The sequence below is a fragment of the Pezoporus wallicus genome, unplaced genomic scaffold (genome assembly GCF_028554395.1).
Source record: "Pezoporus wallicus isolate ANWC-B61680 ecotype Strahan unplaced genomic scaffold, APGP_CSIRO_Pwel_v1 contig_5069, whole genome shotgun sequence".
In the NCBI taxonomy this organism is placed as follows: Eukaryota; Metazoa; Chordata; class Aves; order Psittaciformes; family Psittacidae; genus Pezoporus; species Pezoporus wallicus.
Window position 1 is genome coordinate 6,866,679 of NW_026642361.1, and position 14,666 is coordinate 6,881,344.

Below are 14,666 nucleotides of genomic sequence, written 5' to 3' on the forward strand. Positions count from 1 at the left end.
TGAATAATAAAAATTCAGGATTTGATGTACTGAAATAAGCCAAATTTTGAATGTGCTTTAATAAAAGTAGTAATTTGTAGTTTTGGATCTATTTCACAATGTAAGCCTAATACTGTCATTTACATTTCCAACATTTAAAAAGGAACCGAACTGCTTCAACAGAAACAAAACTGTAATATACACAGTCTTTAAGATTGATCTACTAAGATTAGACTCAACCCTTTCAGCTTGCCTACTGAATAACTGGCTGAAAAAAGTTTAGTTCACAACTCAGAATAACACAAAAACAATCTTACCCTGTTCCCTGAAACAACTATTTAGCAATCCTAAACATGGTTTCCAAATCTCACTACCATAAAGATCTGAGGATACAAACTGCTAATAGTCAGCAGAACTTGAAGTCTTTAGAAGTAGGTATAAACCCCCCACAAGTCAGAATGCACATATACAAATCCCTATAATAAATTTTAAAATATGGACAAATGCATTTTCACATTCTTACACTGTCATTATTGTATATGTCATTCCAAGTAAAACTACACCAGGAAGTAACATGAAATAAAGATCCTTTTGTTACTAAGTGAAAAAAAGTTAAAAAATCCAGCCATTCTGTAACACTGACATGTAAAGCTCTGAATTACTCTGGCTGAGAAAGTTTTGAGTACATAATGTTCAGATACCTCTAGGACAGCTTTGAGTGCCTCTTCATACAGGTTACTCAAAAGCTTACATTTTTTCAAGTTTATACTGAATTGTAAGAGTGTGCACATTTGTACAGTTAGGTCCATTTCTAAATCTAAATCTACCTATGAGACTCCGGTAATCTCTCAATCTTGAATTTCGTTTTTCCTGTTCCTCACTGACAGATTTCCACTGCAGTTTCATCCTGAAATATTCATCCCTGAAGAAGAAAAGATAATTTTGAGACCAAAACATGCTTAATTACTATACTTTCTTTATTTAAGCATTCATTCGTTGCATTTTTCTTTGGCATAAATGGGATACCACCACCATTTACATAGTATTTTTACTTTAATGTAACAGTAATTTTTAAGAAAGTCTCCGCATTTCTCTGCATTCCACAGCCTTTAGAAGCTGTCTTTTAAGTTTCCAAAACCCCTTCCACTTCACTGCATGCCTCAAGTACAAAAGAAGCTTTGAAATCTTTTTTTTTTAAATTAAAAAGAAACAACCGCGCTGTACTCACGTTTTCCTTTTTTGCAGATTTGCTCTCTCTTCTTTAGTGCTATTCCAAGGAAAATACCCCAAAAGAAATTTCCACGCCTCTTTTCTTAAAGTATGGCAGAGACCCTAGGGATAAAATGGATATGAAACATTCCTGAAGTGATACAATACTTCTTAAAGTAGCAATTTAAAAAGCAATTTAAAAGCAATTATAAAAATTAATTAAGCTTCCCTTTCACATTGCAGCCAAATCTTATCTGCTGTCTAGGTACCATACTTGGAGGAAACAGCAGGAAGAGAATATGATTAGCAAAAAACTGCAGAAGCACTGGATTCTTAGAAGATAAAAAAAAAACTTTTTACAAAAGACTTTTCTTCCTACATTTTTGCTTCACTTCTAGAAATAAAAACCTTGCAGGCATCAGAGACTTCAAGAAACAAAAAAAACAAAACGACCTTTAAAATTTATGAATTTAAACATCACACTGCTTAACTGATCTTGAAGGCTAGACTTCCCTTCATTTTTTTTATTTGCTCAAACATTTTTATCTAACAAGACAGCCAACACACAGATGAATCTTCCAAGCAATCAATACCAGTGTCTACTCAAGGATGCTTATTTGTCAGAAATGTTTCCAAGTAATGCTCGTCATTTGTAGATGATGAAAACGTACTAGCTGAATTACATCCCACTCATCCAAAGAGTTTCTTTCAACTCCTGCAGTTTGGTCATGAGAATGATACACTTTTGCTTTCACACTCCCCAGTTTACCAGTCCAAGGCCACCTTAATTCCTCATTGTAACTAAAGCTTTCAGATTTCCAACACCAAGACTAAGTTCACGTTCATATTACAAAACCCCTCAGTTCAATTAAAAAAAAACAAACAAACAAACAAAAACTGATTTCCTAACACTGAAGCACTGGTGTCTTCCTAAAAAGCACTTTGATTTCTCTTTTTTAGCACTTAGGCTTTTGTGTTTCCAACTCAGTCACTTTAGCCAGCCACACAGATCTCTCTCCTTGTAGAGCACTTTGTATGGTTGCAAGACTGCTGAGGTATTTCATCAGATCATTCTTTATGAAGTCTCTCCAACAATACTGAGGCTCAAATTCCTGCATGAAGCATTACAAGTGTAATGAAAACAGTATAACCGTAGTTTGTGAAGGAAAGAAAAAGGGGCTGGAATCAAGCCACAGGTGTTGCTGAGTTTAGAAAAACAAGTTACCCCTTTGAATATCGATTGCTTTATGTAGTCGACATTTAAAATTCTTCCTTCAGCATCTATATTCTTAGCCCATTCTTCAGCCGACACAGGCTCTCTTCTACTAACTTCAGGCTGTTTTCCTAGATCAATCTGAAACATATGCAAATACAATGTATGAATCCAACTGAAGTGCTTCACTAGTTTTAAACAATTGCACAAAGAGTACTAAGCTCGTCAGTTTCTTACACCGAGTGCAACTACATTTTCACATGTGCACACCTCAGCTGGCAACTCCAAGGATCTATGATTGTGTCCACATTAGCAAGTAGCGTGGACCAGTACAAGCAGATCTTTAAAGCAAGATACTCCATGCTGAAGGCCTGGGTATACATACTAGTATTTCAGATTTTGGAAGAGAATGTGTGTGTTTTAAATAACCTCTACCCCCACAGACACCTCCGAGCTAGCTTCCCATGGACTAAAAGCCATTATGCAACTAGGTACATGCAACACAACAAAACAAGGACAATAGGAAGCTTCACTTCAAATGCACATTCCTGATACACACTAGCGCATCATAAGAGAGCAGAAAACCAGCTTGGGTTCAGAGATGATAAGCTTACACAGACTGCAGTGCGACTGAAAGATCAATTTAGGTACACTGCCCTTAAAAAATAAAAATAAACCCAAGACTGTATGTGCTTTCAGAACTCCTAACACCCACTAAAGTTTCACAGTTTGGGGTTACTCTCAGTTCCCAAATTGCATGTTTAAACACAGCAAATTCATTGTAATTCCTTTCTATCTAAAAAGTATTTTGATAAAGGCAACCATCAAGTCAATTTGTGTTTTAAGTCTTTAGAATTCTAACGCATTTACCAGATTAGGGTTAATATTATTTTCAGTATGTAGCAGTCATTACACTTTTTCTCATTAATAAACTAAGTGCTAGGCAGCAAGTTCTTAGAATCACATAGTTCATACAGTTACTGCTAAATTAGTAACACTATTCTGAACTCAAGAAAAAAAATAACATTCAATCCAGTTTAACGCTCTAAAAACATGTAAGCTGCTTATATAGTAATCACAAGCATTTAGAAAAATCTTTTCCACCTGTCTGTAAAAGACACTAATAGAAGCCTAAAGTGATTCATAATGCCATTACAAGCTCATCCTAGCTTTGGTTCAAGTCGCACATAAATCTGTATGTTCACACAACCTAGACATTAATCATCCAATTAAATACTTTGTTTTAATCTTTTTAGTCCTCTTAAAGCACACTGAAATGTTAAAATGATTAGCCAAGAAAGTTGGTTATTAACATCCATATCCCAATTTTACTTAACATAGCTCTAGCTGACCACAGAGGAAACACTAAACATGAAATGGGTAATTTTTCAAGGTAGTGACTCTGTGTAACAATAATCCCCATTTCAGCAATGACAAGCTTTCTTTCAAAGCAAAGCTCATATTTGCAGGCATAAAAATGACATTCTAGATGTAGCTGACAATGATCTTTTCTTGTGAACAAATGGTAGGGCAGCATACGCCACAATAACCAAGCATAAACACTGTAACTCGCCAAGCTTCAACTCTTATTCCTTTAAAGGTGTGCATAAAAGGAATCAATGCATCTGTTTCATATGCATTTACACACTCACTCGTGTAATGACTTCAAACCCTGGTTCTTCCTGCTGATTTATCTTCAGCCCTGGAATAGCATCATTGAGAAAGTCTGCCATTTCTGATGGTGGTCGCCGTTGAGTTGAAGGGTCGCTTGAACGGAAACTGTCAAAAATATAGTTTGTGACTTTGGAAAACCTTCCCATTGTTACTGTGTATGGATCTTTCTTCAATTTCTGTGTTATAACAAGGAAAACAAGTAAAATACAAAAAATCTCAGATTATTTGGAATTCTTGTACTCAAAGCAAAACAACAGGACAAATACTGTACATCTCAAAGTTATTGAAGTTTCATGTATCAGAGGTTTCATATAGTACATTCATTACATGATTAAAAAAATGTTATCTTGAGTATTAGATAATACTGTTGGTTGATTTGAAAAATTGCATATCAGAGTGCTCAGTATGCATGATCTACATATAAAAGTGGATCAGATTTACTGTTTACTTTCCAGTGATTAATGCCACAAAACATTATCTTTATGCCTAGCTTCTCTACCTTCACAGAGAAAGCAGCTCGAATCATCACGTACTCTGCTAGGAATCTCACACAAAAAAATTCATTTGACAACTAAGTCCAGAAACTAATGCAGTTCATTCAGGAATATATTCTTTAATTAAATAAATCACTTAGTTGAAACTCTGGCCTCATTCAAGTCACTGGAATTTTTGCTGCTGACTTTCCTAAGTCCAAAAACCCCACTAAATGATGAGCAGTTTCAGCATTAAAAAAAAAAAAAAAAACAACCCAAAACCTCTTTTCCGCAATATTGTGTTCTTTGCTGCTCTATTTCCAACATCACTTCAAAACTGTCAAAAATATCAAGGAAAAAAATACATAATCAAGAAAAATTTTTAAAATTCTAATTAACATTTTGGTAACTCCTAAAATTGTTCCTTATTCCCTGTTATAAAAATATCTGAATCCAAATGTATGGAATAGCAGGTAACATCAACTTGAATAGCTTTGAAATAATACCACAGGGAGATTAAGAATTTCTTAGAACACATAAAACAACTAATAAGCAAGTTTACTTTCTACAGCAAGCATTCATTTTAGGACACAGTCATTGCTTCTACAATGGCAATAGTTCAGGCAGTGTCTGTGTGACACTGTAGGTGGCTTTTTTTAAGACATTTCTTCAGAATAAAAAATTCAGAGATAATACATACTTGTAATAAGCCATATGATGGCTCATCAAAGAGATTTTCAAAAGACTGAGATAGAGACTTGTTCTGAGAATTCACAAGAAGAACCCGTTTATCCTGGGGAGATCTGCAATAAAAATAAAAACGTTTCTATAAGCACCACTAGTTTTTCCTGAAAACATTTTTAAAACACTGTTTTTTGAAGTCACATTTCAGGTGTACAATGAAAGCAGGTTTGATGCAAGATCACTCTTAGTTCTTGGCACAAGTTCACAAGCTAAAACACTACAAACAGGACTTCCATTTTTCAGAAGATTAGTCGTAATATTAATGCTCAACTGTACTCTTTCATACTGTGAAAAATCATGATGCTTTTGAGAAATATTTGAGAAATTACTCTGGAAGATAAACTTTGTCACCCACATGTAAATAATTTTTTTCAACTACAGTTTTCTGTATTTGACAACAGGCAAAAAAAGAGGTGACAGAGGAAACGAAATTTAGTGAGACACTGTCAGCCTCAACACAATATATGCCAAAATTCGTTTAATGTAACAGAAGAATTGAAAAAAGCTCACATCACCACATACACTTCAGGAATTCTTTTTACCAGTTACTAAGTCTTACATTAGCATGCCCTGTAAAACATTACATAAATGAATACAAATTGCTTTTCAATGTATGAAAGCACATCAATGAATTTTTAACCAACCGCATTAAAACAGCTACTGTTAGAATTAATTCTAAGATTCATACTGACAGGAGCTAAAAAAACACCACAGCCATTGTATTGTGAAACAGAACCATCCCAGTACAGTCTGCAAGTATATTTCTGTGTAGAATCCAAAAGCTAAATGGACACTATCCAAATCTGGCCTAACTCAAGGTCTTTGTACACTCCTGTTCTTCAGTGTAAGATTTTCTTCTCTGACAGGCTTGCACAGGCAGATGAAAACAGTAACAACAAAGGCAGCGGAACCACACTGCTACTAGTATTTAATCTGTTCTTTTGCTCCCACCCCCTCAACCCAACATTCCAGCTTTCCCCCTCCTCCGGCATAGACTATAGAATCACAGAATGGTTGGGCTTGTAAAGAACTTTAAGATCATCTAGTTCCAACTCTCCTGCCAGCCCCATCAATTCATTAACCAGCTCCCGAACTCCCAATTTACAGCTCAGTATGTGACAGAAGAGAGAACAGCTCAGAAGCCAGGCTGACATTCAGGCCTCAGAGTTGGTAGCTAGGCAAGCCAAAACACTTTGCCATCTGATGCTAATCCATTGCACAGGCTTACTTTTATTGCTCTCTCCCAAAGTTCAAATCCACTATTTCTCATCTTTGAAAGAAAAATTACTTTTATTTTTCTTAGTACCTGCACCATCTACCATGTTATTAAAGTCAAAGATAAGAACTTTAATTAAGCCTTATCTCTCTCCCATTCCAACAGGACAGGACACTGTTAACACGGACGGATATGAAATGCAACAAGCGATCTCATTTTGAGACAGCCAGACACCAGAGTCATAGTTCTGAGGCAGGAACAGTTAATGAAGCACAACTGACTTTTGCTAAAAAGCAGGACAAGGGCAAAGGCTGAGTCATGTATTATGTTTTCCTTAACTAAAAGAACAAAAGAAACAAAGAACTTTGTACCATTATCTCCATTTTAATTAAACGTTCTCTCTGGACAGCCAGTTGGGTATCAACAGCTACTTGGGTTATTTGGGTATCTTCAAAGCAGCAAATTATAAATATTTAGTTCAAGTTTAGCAACTTCCCACACACTGATTTCAGCAACAATGTTTCATTTTATAAGGAAAAAAAACTTTTGAGGTGATAGGAACAGAGGAAGAAAGTACCTGTGACAAAAAGCTGTTTTAGAGAAAAGCTGAACTTTCTGCCTTAACACCAATATCCCATGTATTATAAACTAGAGGCTGGGATAAGAAGTAATTTTGCTGCCAAGGATTTGCTTCTGGCATCCAGAAAAGAGGTTCTGAGCTTAGATATATCATTTACTAAAGCATAAATAAACATTAGGAAACAACAGAAATGTATAGCCACTGGAGTAGGCCATTTCCACAACTTACATTTGTTCTTTTCTCTTTCTTAGAAGAACATAATCATCATAATTCATGATTAGACCACAGAAAAGAATTTGGTACCAGAAGCAGACCTTAACTGCAAGAGAGAAAGCTAAGAAAACTAAAACTGGAAGTTCCTGCTCAGCTAAATGCTTAATTTCATTCAAATTTCATTTCCATAGCTGCCTCAGTTTTTTGAAGTTTCCAAAGTATCTGCTGTTGTGTTCATCAATACTTAGAACTGTGTTGAGTTGGCAATATTAAGCAGCTCAGCATATCCTAGATGCCTGAACATCACCTCAAGATCCCCTGTGTTACCTTAGCAAGAAACTTCATCTGGTAAGGATTCCTGGACCTCCCTAGGGTACCACTGCTGGATCAGACCACGCAAACTCTACACCGCTGCCTTCTTTCAAAAACAGACACAAGGACATGACTGCCTCTCTTCATCCAGTTCCTTCCCCACCTGACAGCTACTAGTTTACACTGTCCAAAGAGAAACGTCCACCTGGCAAGAGGCTACAAAGGACAAGGGCTAGAAATTCACTGGGTCAAATAAAGGAAGAATGGTGACCACCCACTCACCGCAGACTATCCGAAAGAGACAGTATTTGAAACAGGAATCAAAATCAGTTACCTATTTCATTTTCATTCAGTGATTCACCAATAAGCATTAATTTTGCGTAGTAATGTGCAATGTAATTATTTACAGCACATGACTCAATAAAGCTGGAAATAATGCCTGTTGGAAACACAAACTGTTCAACATTATGTGCAGTAACTAACTGACCAACACTTAACTGAACCTATATGTCTGGCTTCATAAAATGGTTTAAACGTATTCCAGTAAGTTAGATTCCAGTAGTTTTAAAAACTTTCGACCCTAAAGTCAAAAAAAACAAAAAACTTCCTGGTTATGGAAAGACAAAGTAACTCCAGTAACAGCAGTATGGTGTAAATATTTTATGCTTTTGAGGAAAAAAAAAAAGAAATATAAGCTTAGTCTAGGTGTCTCAACACTAAATACATGGAACTCCAACAAAATTAATTCAAGAATGACTACAGATTGGTAGTTCGGTACTACATTCTGGTTATCAATTTTTTCTGTTGCTTATTGCTTTTTATGTGTATGTCTGTGTACATACAGACACATGCACACACCTCTTCAAATACTGGCAACTAAAAAACCCAGCAGCATGAACTCGTTAGCTTTAAATTGCTTTTGATAAAGCTTCCAATGGACTAACTGGAAAGAAGGTGTAAGTTTCTAGTCAACAGTTAATCACAAGAACAAAGTTTTGATTAAGTTAATGCAAACCAGTTTGCTACACTGTCAAATGCTCTCAGTAAGCCTACTTAAAGCTTGGTCCTGTCCATTAAATACCTATTATGGAATTAGTTAAAAATTTGAAATATATAGGCAACAGATTACATGAGGGTATAAAGCTTTCATCAACTCGCCATACAACAGGGGTTTTTCCTAGTGTTTCCCCACAACAATTTCACTATCCACCTTACAGTCTGTCATCAGAATATTATAAGTGCTAACAAAACACTTCTGAAAACAGATTATCTGTTACACTGATCTTACACCTGCTATAGGTGTACCTATTACACCTTACTGTTTCCTCATGCTCTACCTACTCTTATTTACTCTGCTGCCTTCTTATATTATTCTTATGCCTACATGGTGAGAGCAGAACACTTTATTTCATTCTGCATTCACGCTTGCCAATCATAGAGGATTTTTTCTAAGTGAAAAACTTGAAGGTGACACAATATATACAACAAAAGCCAAGTATTTAATACCATGATAAGGTCTAACTATGTTTACATTCATATGACTGAAAAATAAAGATCAACTGTGAAACATTTCCCATGGCAAGAAGTTACAGGGAACAGAATCCTGAGGGAAAACATTTATATACACATTGATTTAGTTGGCAGTGCTGTAACTTACCTCACACATCTGTGTGAAATATCTGTATTCACATCAAGTGGAAGATCACAAACTTCAACACAAATTATCCAATTTAATACACGTGGCTCAGGAAGAAGGATTTAAATTTACAAAGTGCTCATAAGAAGCTTCTGTACCCGCCAGAGGGAGCTACTGAGTAATTATGGAATTGGTACCACTTCAACAGATTCTAAACTATTTCATAAATTGATCCAACAATTTTAAAACTTCAGCCTGCATTCCACATGCATATGTTTGAGTCACCTTGAAAACTGATTCTACTAATAAAAAAGGGTATTTAGAAGACATCATGAAGCATTAATCTGAAATTCATTAAACCAATGATCTGTATTTTAAATCAGAATTAAGAGTTGCCTGATACTTACTGATTCAGGACAACGTGCTTTTCAAGGCATTTAATCAATAGCTTGCTATCGCCATGATGAAAGTGAAGAGCTGGTAGTTTCACGTCATCTTTCAGACAGAACACCACATAAGACCATCCCATGCCTTCTTTGTTTTGTTTGATTGACTTCAGATCTGTCAAACTGAACACGAATGACCACTTGCTTTCGCCATTTGCATGAGCTGTAGTATCTTGAAAAGAAAATGACCACATAATTTTGACTTCCAGCGTTAGCAATTACAAATGCATTGTATCTGTCACTGTTCCTAAAAAACAAGCACAAAACCCAGCATTCATTCTGATGATGAAATGTGTACCATAACTACTGTAACTGCTATTTCTGGATTTCTCTTTGTGCCTCCTCACCTTTTAACAGACTCCAAAAATAAGGGACAAGTAGATCAGACTGCTCCCCTAAAGCTGTGCCTACAGTTTATAAAAGGATCCAGCAGTTAACACACAACTGCTGTATCAAATTCCAGCAGAAAGATGAATCCCACCAGCACCTCCACCAGGTAGTACTGCTTCATCAAACTAAACATGGTATACATTACAATACTGTGTGCTACATATTGGACACAGCACAGGTGATATGTGGTAAGACAGCTACCAAAGCAAGGGAGAAGGAACTGAAAATCCCACTACCCACTCCTCTGTCACACTGTGCAAGTATATATACACTCCATGCGAGACTGTACATATTCAAAAAGAAGGGATTACATTTTACTTTACCAGAGGACACAAAACTGCCAGCATGCCTGCAGGGAACCTGACCCTCCCCCCCCTCCCAGCCTGCCCCCATCAAATTACAGCAACTGGAAATGAGAAGCAGCAAAGAGCATAATCCAAGTCGGTAGTGACCACTGACACTCACTTTGGATGAAGATGTACTCTAACACCTGAAGATGAAAAATCAATACAAACCAGTGGCATAATAAACCATCTTATGCCTGACAGAGATGCTGATTTTAGCTTTATATTGTGCTCGCACTAAAAGCTCCTCTCAAACACAGGAGCATTTCAGGAGCAAGGACTGTGCTTTACCTAAAACCATCAATAAACTAAAGTCCAAACCCTGCACTCACACATGACATAGATGACATTTAAAACCATCACAGCTATGGTGAGACAAGCACAATGTTCTCCAGTTGCAGACTGAGAAATAGTACAGTGAAAAGAGAGAGAATCAGAGGGGAAAAAAGATTATTTGAGAATCACTGCCCTTTCCCCAAACATGTCTACTGAGACACTGTAACAAAAATGATGTAGCTATAATATTATTTTGCTGAAGTAAAAAAGACCATATAAAAAAGACCCACGTACCACATGATTGTACATTCCATCTCCCCCTGCGGCTGCAGCATGGAAAGGCATTTGAGTAGTAAACCACTTACATTTTCATTTTTCTTTCTAACATGACATCTAGATCATACCATTTATTTGAAAGAATGCGAGAGCCCAACGCAGGTAAAACTGCTACATCATCTAATGACTGTCACAGCAAGAAGTTAGCTCTAACATTTATTTTCAATACAATTCTCCACCAATTTAAACAAAAAGGAATTAGAGGCAGATGGCAGCTATTCCACAGTGATTTTTTTTCACCCAAAGATTAATTTCATACTGCAAACAACAGACAGCTTTTCAATTCCTAATAAAATTAATTTTATACCTAAAAGGCAATTCTTCACCTAAAGTTACCATAAAGTAAAAACAAAACCAAACCCCACTTATATCTTAAGTACCTCCATTTGAATGAGGTTTCTTTTTAAAAGAAACTGTGGTGACCATGTCCCATTCTGCTTCATAACTACTTGGACGGTCAGCTCCTCGGGAACATTTTTCTTTAGGAGTTTGAGTCCACTCAACAACAGAACTGGAATCCTGAGGAGGGGGAGAGAAAAAAAAAGAAAAAAAAAAAGGCATGAAAATTGAGCTAGTTTCTCAGCTTTAACAAGAACAAGCATCTCCATTTTCACAAATTAAAAGAATCTGTGCTATTAATATCCTAAGGAACACGATACAGTCAATACAAGAAATTTGGACTTCTGACTAAGAGAAAAGATTTACATAATAAATTCAACATGGTACTGAAATATCCTAGCCTCTCCTGAAGATTTTACCAACACAACAAACCTTTTATTTAAATGTAAAACTTACATCTTTCTTCCTTAGTTGCATCCTCTTAATATTGCTGAAATACCACACATCACTGCATCTTAGAACCCACATACACTTCAATTTTTATTTTGCATTAGAACAGTACCTCTCTGTTTTCAGTCTAATTATGAAGAGCAAATCAACATAGTAGATGTGGGGGACTGGTGACTGTGATACACACATTCATTTGGTCTTTACTATTCATACAGATAGTTCCCTTCTATTTTGTATGTGAATCAAGTAAAACATAAATACAGTCACCTACACATGTACAGCAATAACCTGAACTGGGCTGTAGTCCACAAATTATTCCTACACATAGCTATTAATACCAGTGATAATCACATTAATAGATTTTTGCTTCCAGTTACAAGATCACCTATGCATAAGTTAATACAAAATAAAATGTCTGGAGAAACAGAATGAAGAACATCGATAACTAACAAACATACCTTTCCAGCACAGAGGATATTAGAAGTATCCAAAGTATCATCCAGTGGTCTCCACTCTACTATTACTTCATTTTCCTACAATACAAACCATCATAAAAAAATTCAATACTCACAACAAAGCTGCCTGTGTCAGATCACGGTACAAGTGACATATATAAATACACATAAAAATTATGAAAATTAAACATTACATGGTGTTTGTTCATTTATGAAATCTTATACTTAAAAAGATACCCAAGATTTCCCAAACACATTGTGTGCTTCACCAACAAACAGGTGAAGCTTCCATAAATGTATTATTCAAGTACCTTTTCTATGACTCGTAGTACTCCTGACATTAAGTTGTCTTGGTCATCATTTTTTCTGCAGGATGAATGAATGAAAACTCCTTCTTGCTCATACACAACCTATAACAAAGCAAGCAATGAAAAAAAAAAAAAACCAAGTATTTTAATTTATCATCTTCACTCACCTACATAAGTTGAGCACCTCTACCTTGTTAGAGGATGTGCTACCTTTCCTTTCTTCCCACCCCCAAGATCTGAGTCTTTCACTTGAATCAAGAAAAAGTAGAAAATGGAACACATTAAACTTGCTCTCTAAGCAACAATTAGACTATTATTACTTCACCACGAAATCACAAAAAATACATTCGGTACCTGGTATTTTTTAAAGCAGCAGGCAGAGGTTCATACGGAAATACTACACAGCTTGTAAAACATTAAAAGGCCTTCTTACATAGTCTGCCATTCCCCCACTTGCCATTAAGCATGTTGAAATGATAACCATAATTTAAATTAAAAATGGAAAGTCTGGTGTACAAAAGATGAGCTCCACAGAAATAAAAAATTGCAGCCTTAGATTAAATAATGGCCTGATCCTACATTCTTTGCCTACATGAATGGCAAAGGTTCCATTCCAAAGGCAGAATATGTAACTGTCAGCTAAAAGAGGCTTGTAGGAGTACATGCTGCCCACATAACTTCTGTATCTAAGCATGTACAAAACTCTTCACAGTATTCTTAAAAAAAAAAAAAGAAAAAAAAAGAAAAATCAGAGATTTCTTGTCTATCAAAATTCAGCAGGCTTCAAAGCTATATGCTATACATACTATTAAAAGCTCTATAAACAATGTAAACAGGGTCTGTTTTTAACAACTCTCTAAAAGAAGTATGAAAAGTCCCTAATATACCAAGCTTAGATTTTGTAGAAGTTAAATGCATCAAATAGTAACAGTAATTTTTTTATAACCACGTTAATTTTCAAGCCAAGCTGCAAGCACCTCCTCAAGAATTACATATTTTTTAAGGCAAAACCTAATAATACTTGACTAATCAGAGACAGATATTATACTTCTTTAGTACTAACATACCAGTATCTCCTTCTGAACTTACTTGTTTGTCCGCTTTTTTAAATTCTCACATTTGCAGTCAGGCCACTAAACTAAAAGTTTAGGTATGTAAGCTTAACTAGCCAGACAAGAATACAGAGCTTAAAAATACCAATAAAAGCCAGTTAACTCGTCCTTCCAGTTGTACATTTACTACTTCTATTTCTCTTCACTTTACACAATTCTGAACTGTTCTGTTTAATCACAAAAATATCACTTCAAAGAAACCTCTAGAGGTCACTTAGCGTAATCTCCCTCTTGAAGGATTATTAACATCAAGTTACCTTTCAAATACTGGAAACCTTCTTTCCTCTTCTCCATTACAGGTTTTTGATCTTTTCTATCAAAAAATATTGTCTCTCTATTTCTACCAAATACTTGTGATTATGTTCAGTCCCTGTTTAAACAGGGCAACTCTGGAATTTATGCAAATTTTCCCTTCTGGCTATTTGGACCTAATTTATTACCACAACTAGTCAGAAGTATCAACAAAAGTGATCAATCATACATATCTGTATCAGAGTTACACTGACAGAAGTGGATTTCTGCCAACAATGTTTGTAAATATCAAAGAGTATGCCTTCTCAGTCTAGAAGGTATGCAGTCTAGTAACTGGTTTTATTATTTTCCATCCATTAATTTCTCAGGATAAACATTTCCTTTCGAGGAAACAAAAACATGTTCCCAACACTACAGCTGTCATGCAAATGAAAAATTCTACACTGCTCTTCATAGCAGGTCCCTGCCCCGTGCTCCACTAACACAGGAGAGAAAACCAAAGAAGCAAGAACATGCTTAGAAATTTGGAAGGTATCCGTAGAACAGAGGCCTTCTCACAGTGCAGGTGATTGAGCTGTTACGCAAGAGAAAAAATTCTCCAAGCTTGAAAGGCCAGAAGGCCAAGCTGTTGGGATTTATTCTTAACCAGTTACAGGTGCAAGCTTGTATTTACTTTTTCCAACTGTTATGAAGCATTTCATACAACTGA

The 14,666-nt window shown here is 35.8% G+C and overlaps 1 protein-coding gene across 3 annotated transcripts in view; it reads right to left on the minus strand.

Moving 5' to 3' along the window:
* Positions 1 to 14,666, minus strand: part of TBC1D15 (TBC1 domain family member 15) — a 32,673-nt gene that overhangs the window by 10,537 nt on the left and 7,470 nt on the right. For all 3 annotated transcript variants that reach the window (XM_057429362.1, XM_057429361.1, XM_057429363.1), the window contains exons 2-10: positions 12,597 to 12,695; positions 12,289 to 12,363; positions 11,422 to 11,560; positions 9,657 to 9,867; positions 5,249 to 5,351; positions 4,054 to 4,251; positions 2,414 to 2,542; positions 1,208 to 1,311; positions 807 to 901 (exon numbers count right to left, since the gene is read on the minus strand). In XM_057429362.1, coding sequence (XP_057285345.1) covers positions 807 to 901; positions 1,208 to 1,311; positions 2,414 to 2,542; positions 4,054 to 4,251; positions 5,249 to 5,351; positions 9,657 to 9,867; positions 11,422 to 11,560; positions 12,289 to 12,363; positions 12,597 to 12,695 — 1,153 coding nt within the window. The remainder of the gene's footprint in view (positions 1 to 806; positions 902 to 1,207; positions 1,312 to 2,413; positions 2,543 to 4,053; positions 4,252 to 5,248; positions 5,352 to 9,656; positions 9,868 to 11,421; positions 11,561 to 12,288; positions 12,364 to 12,596; positions 12,696 to 14,666) is intronic.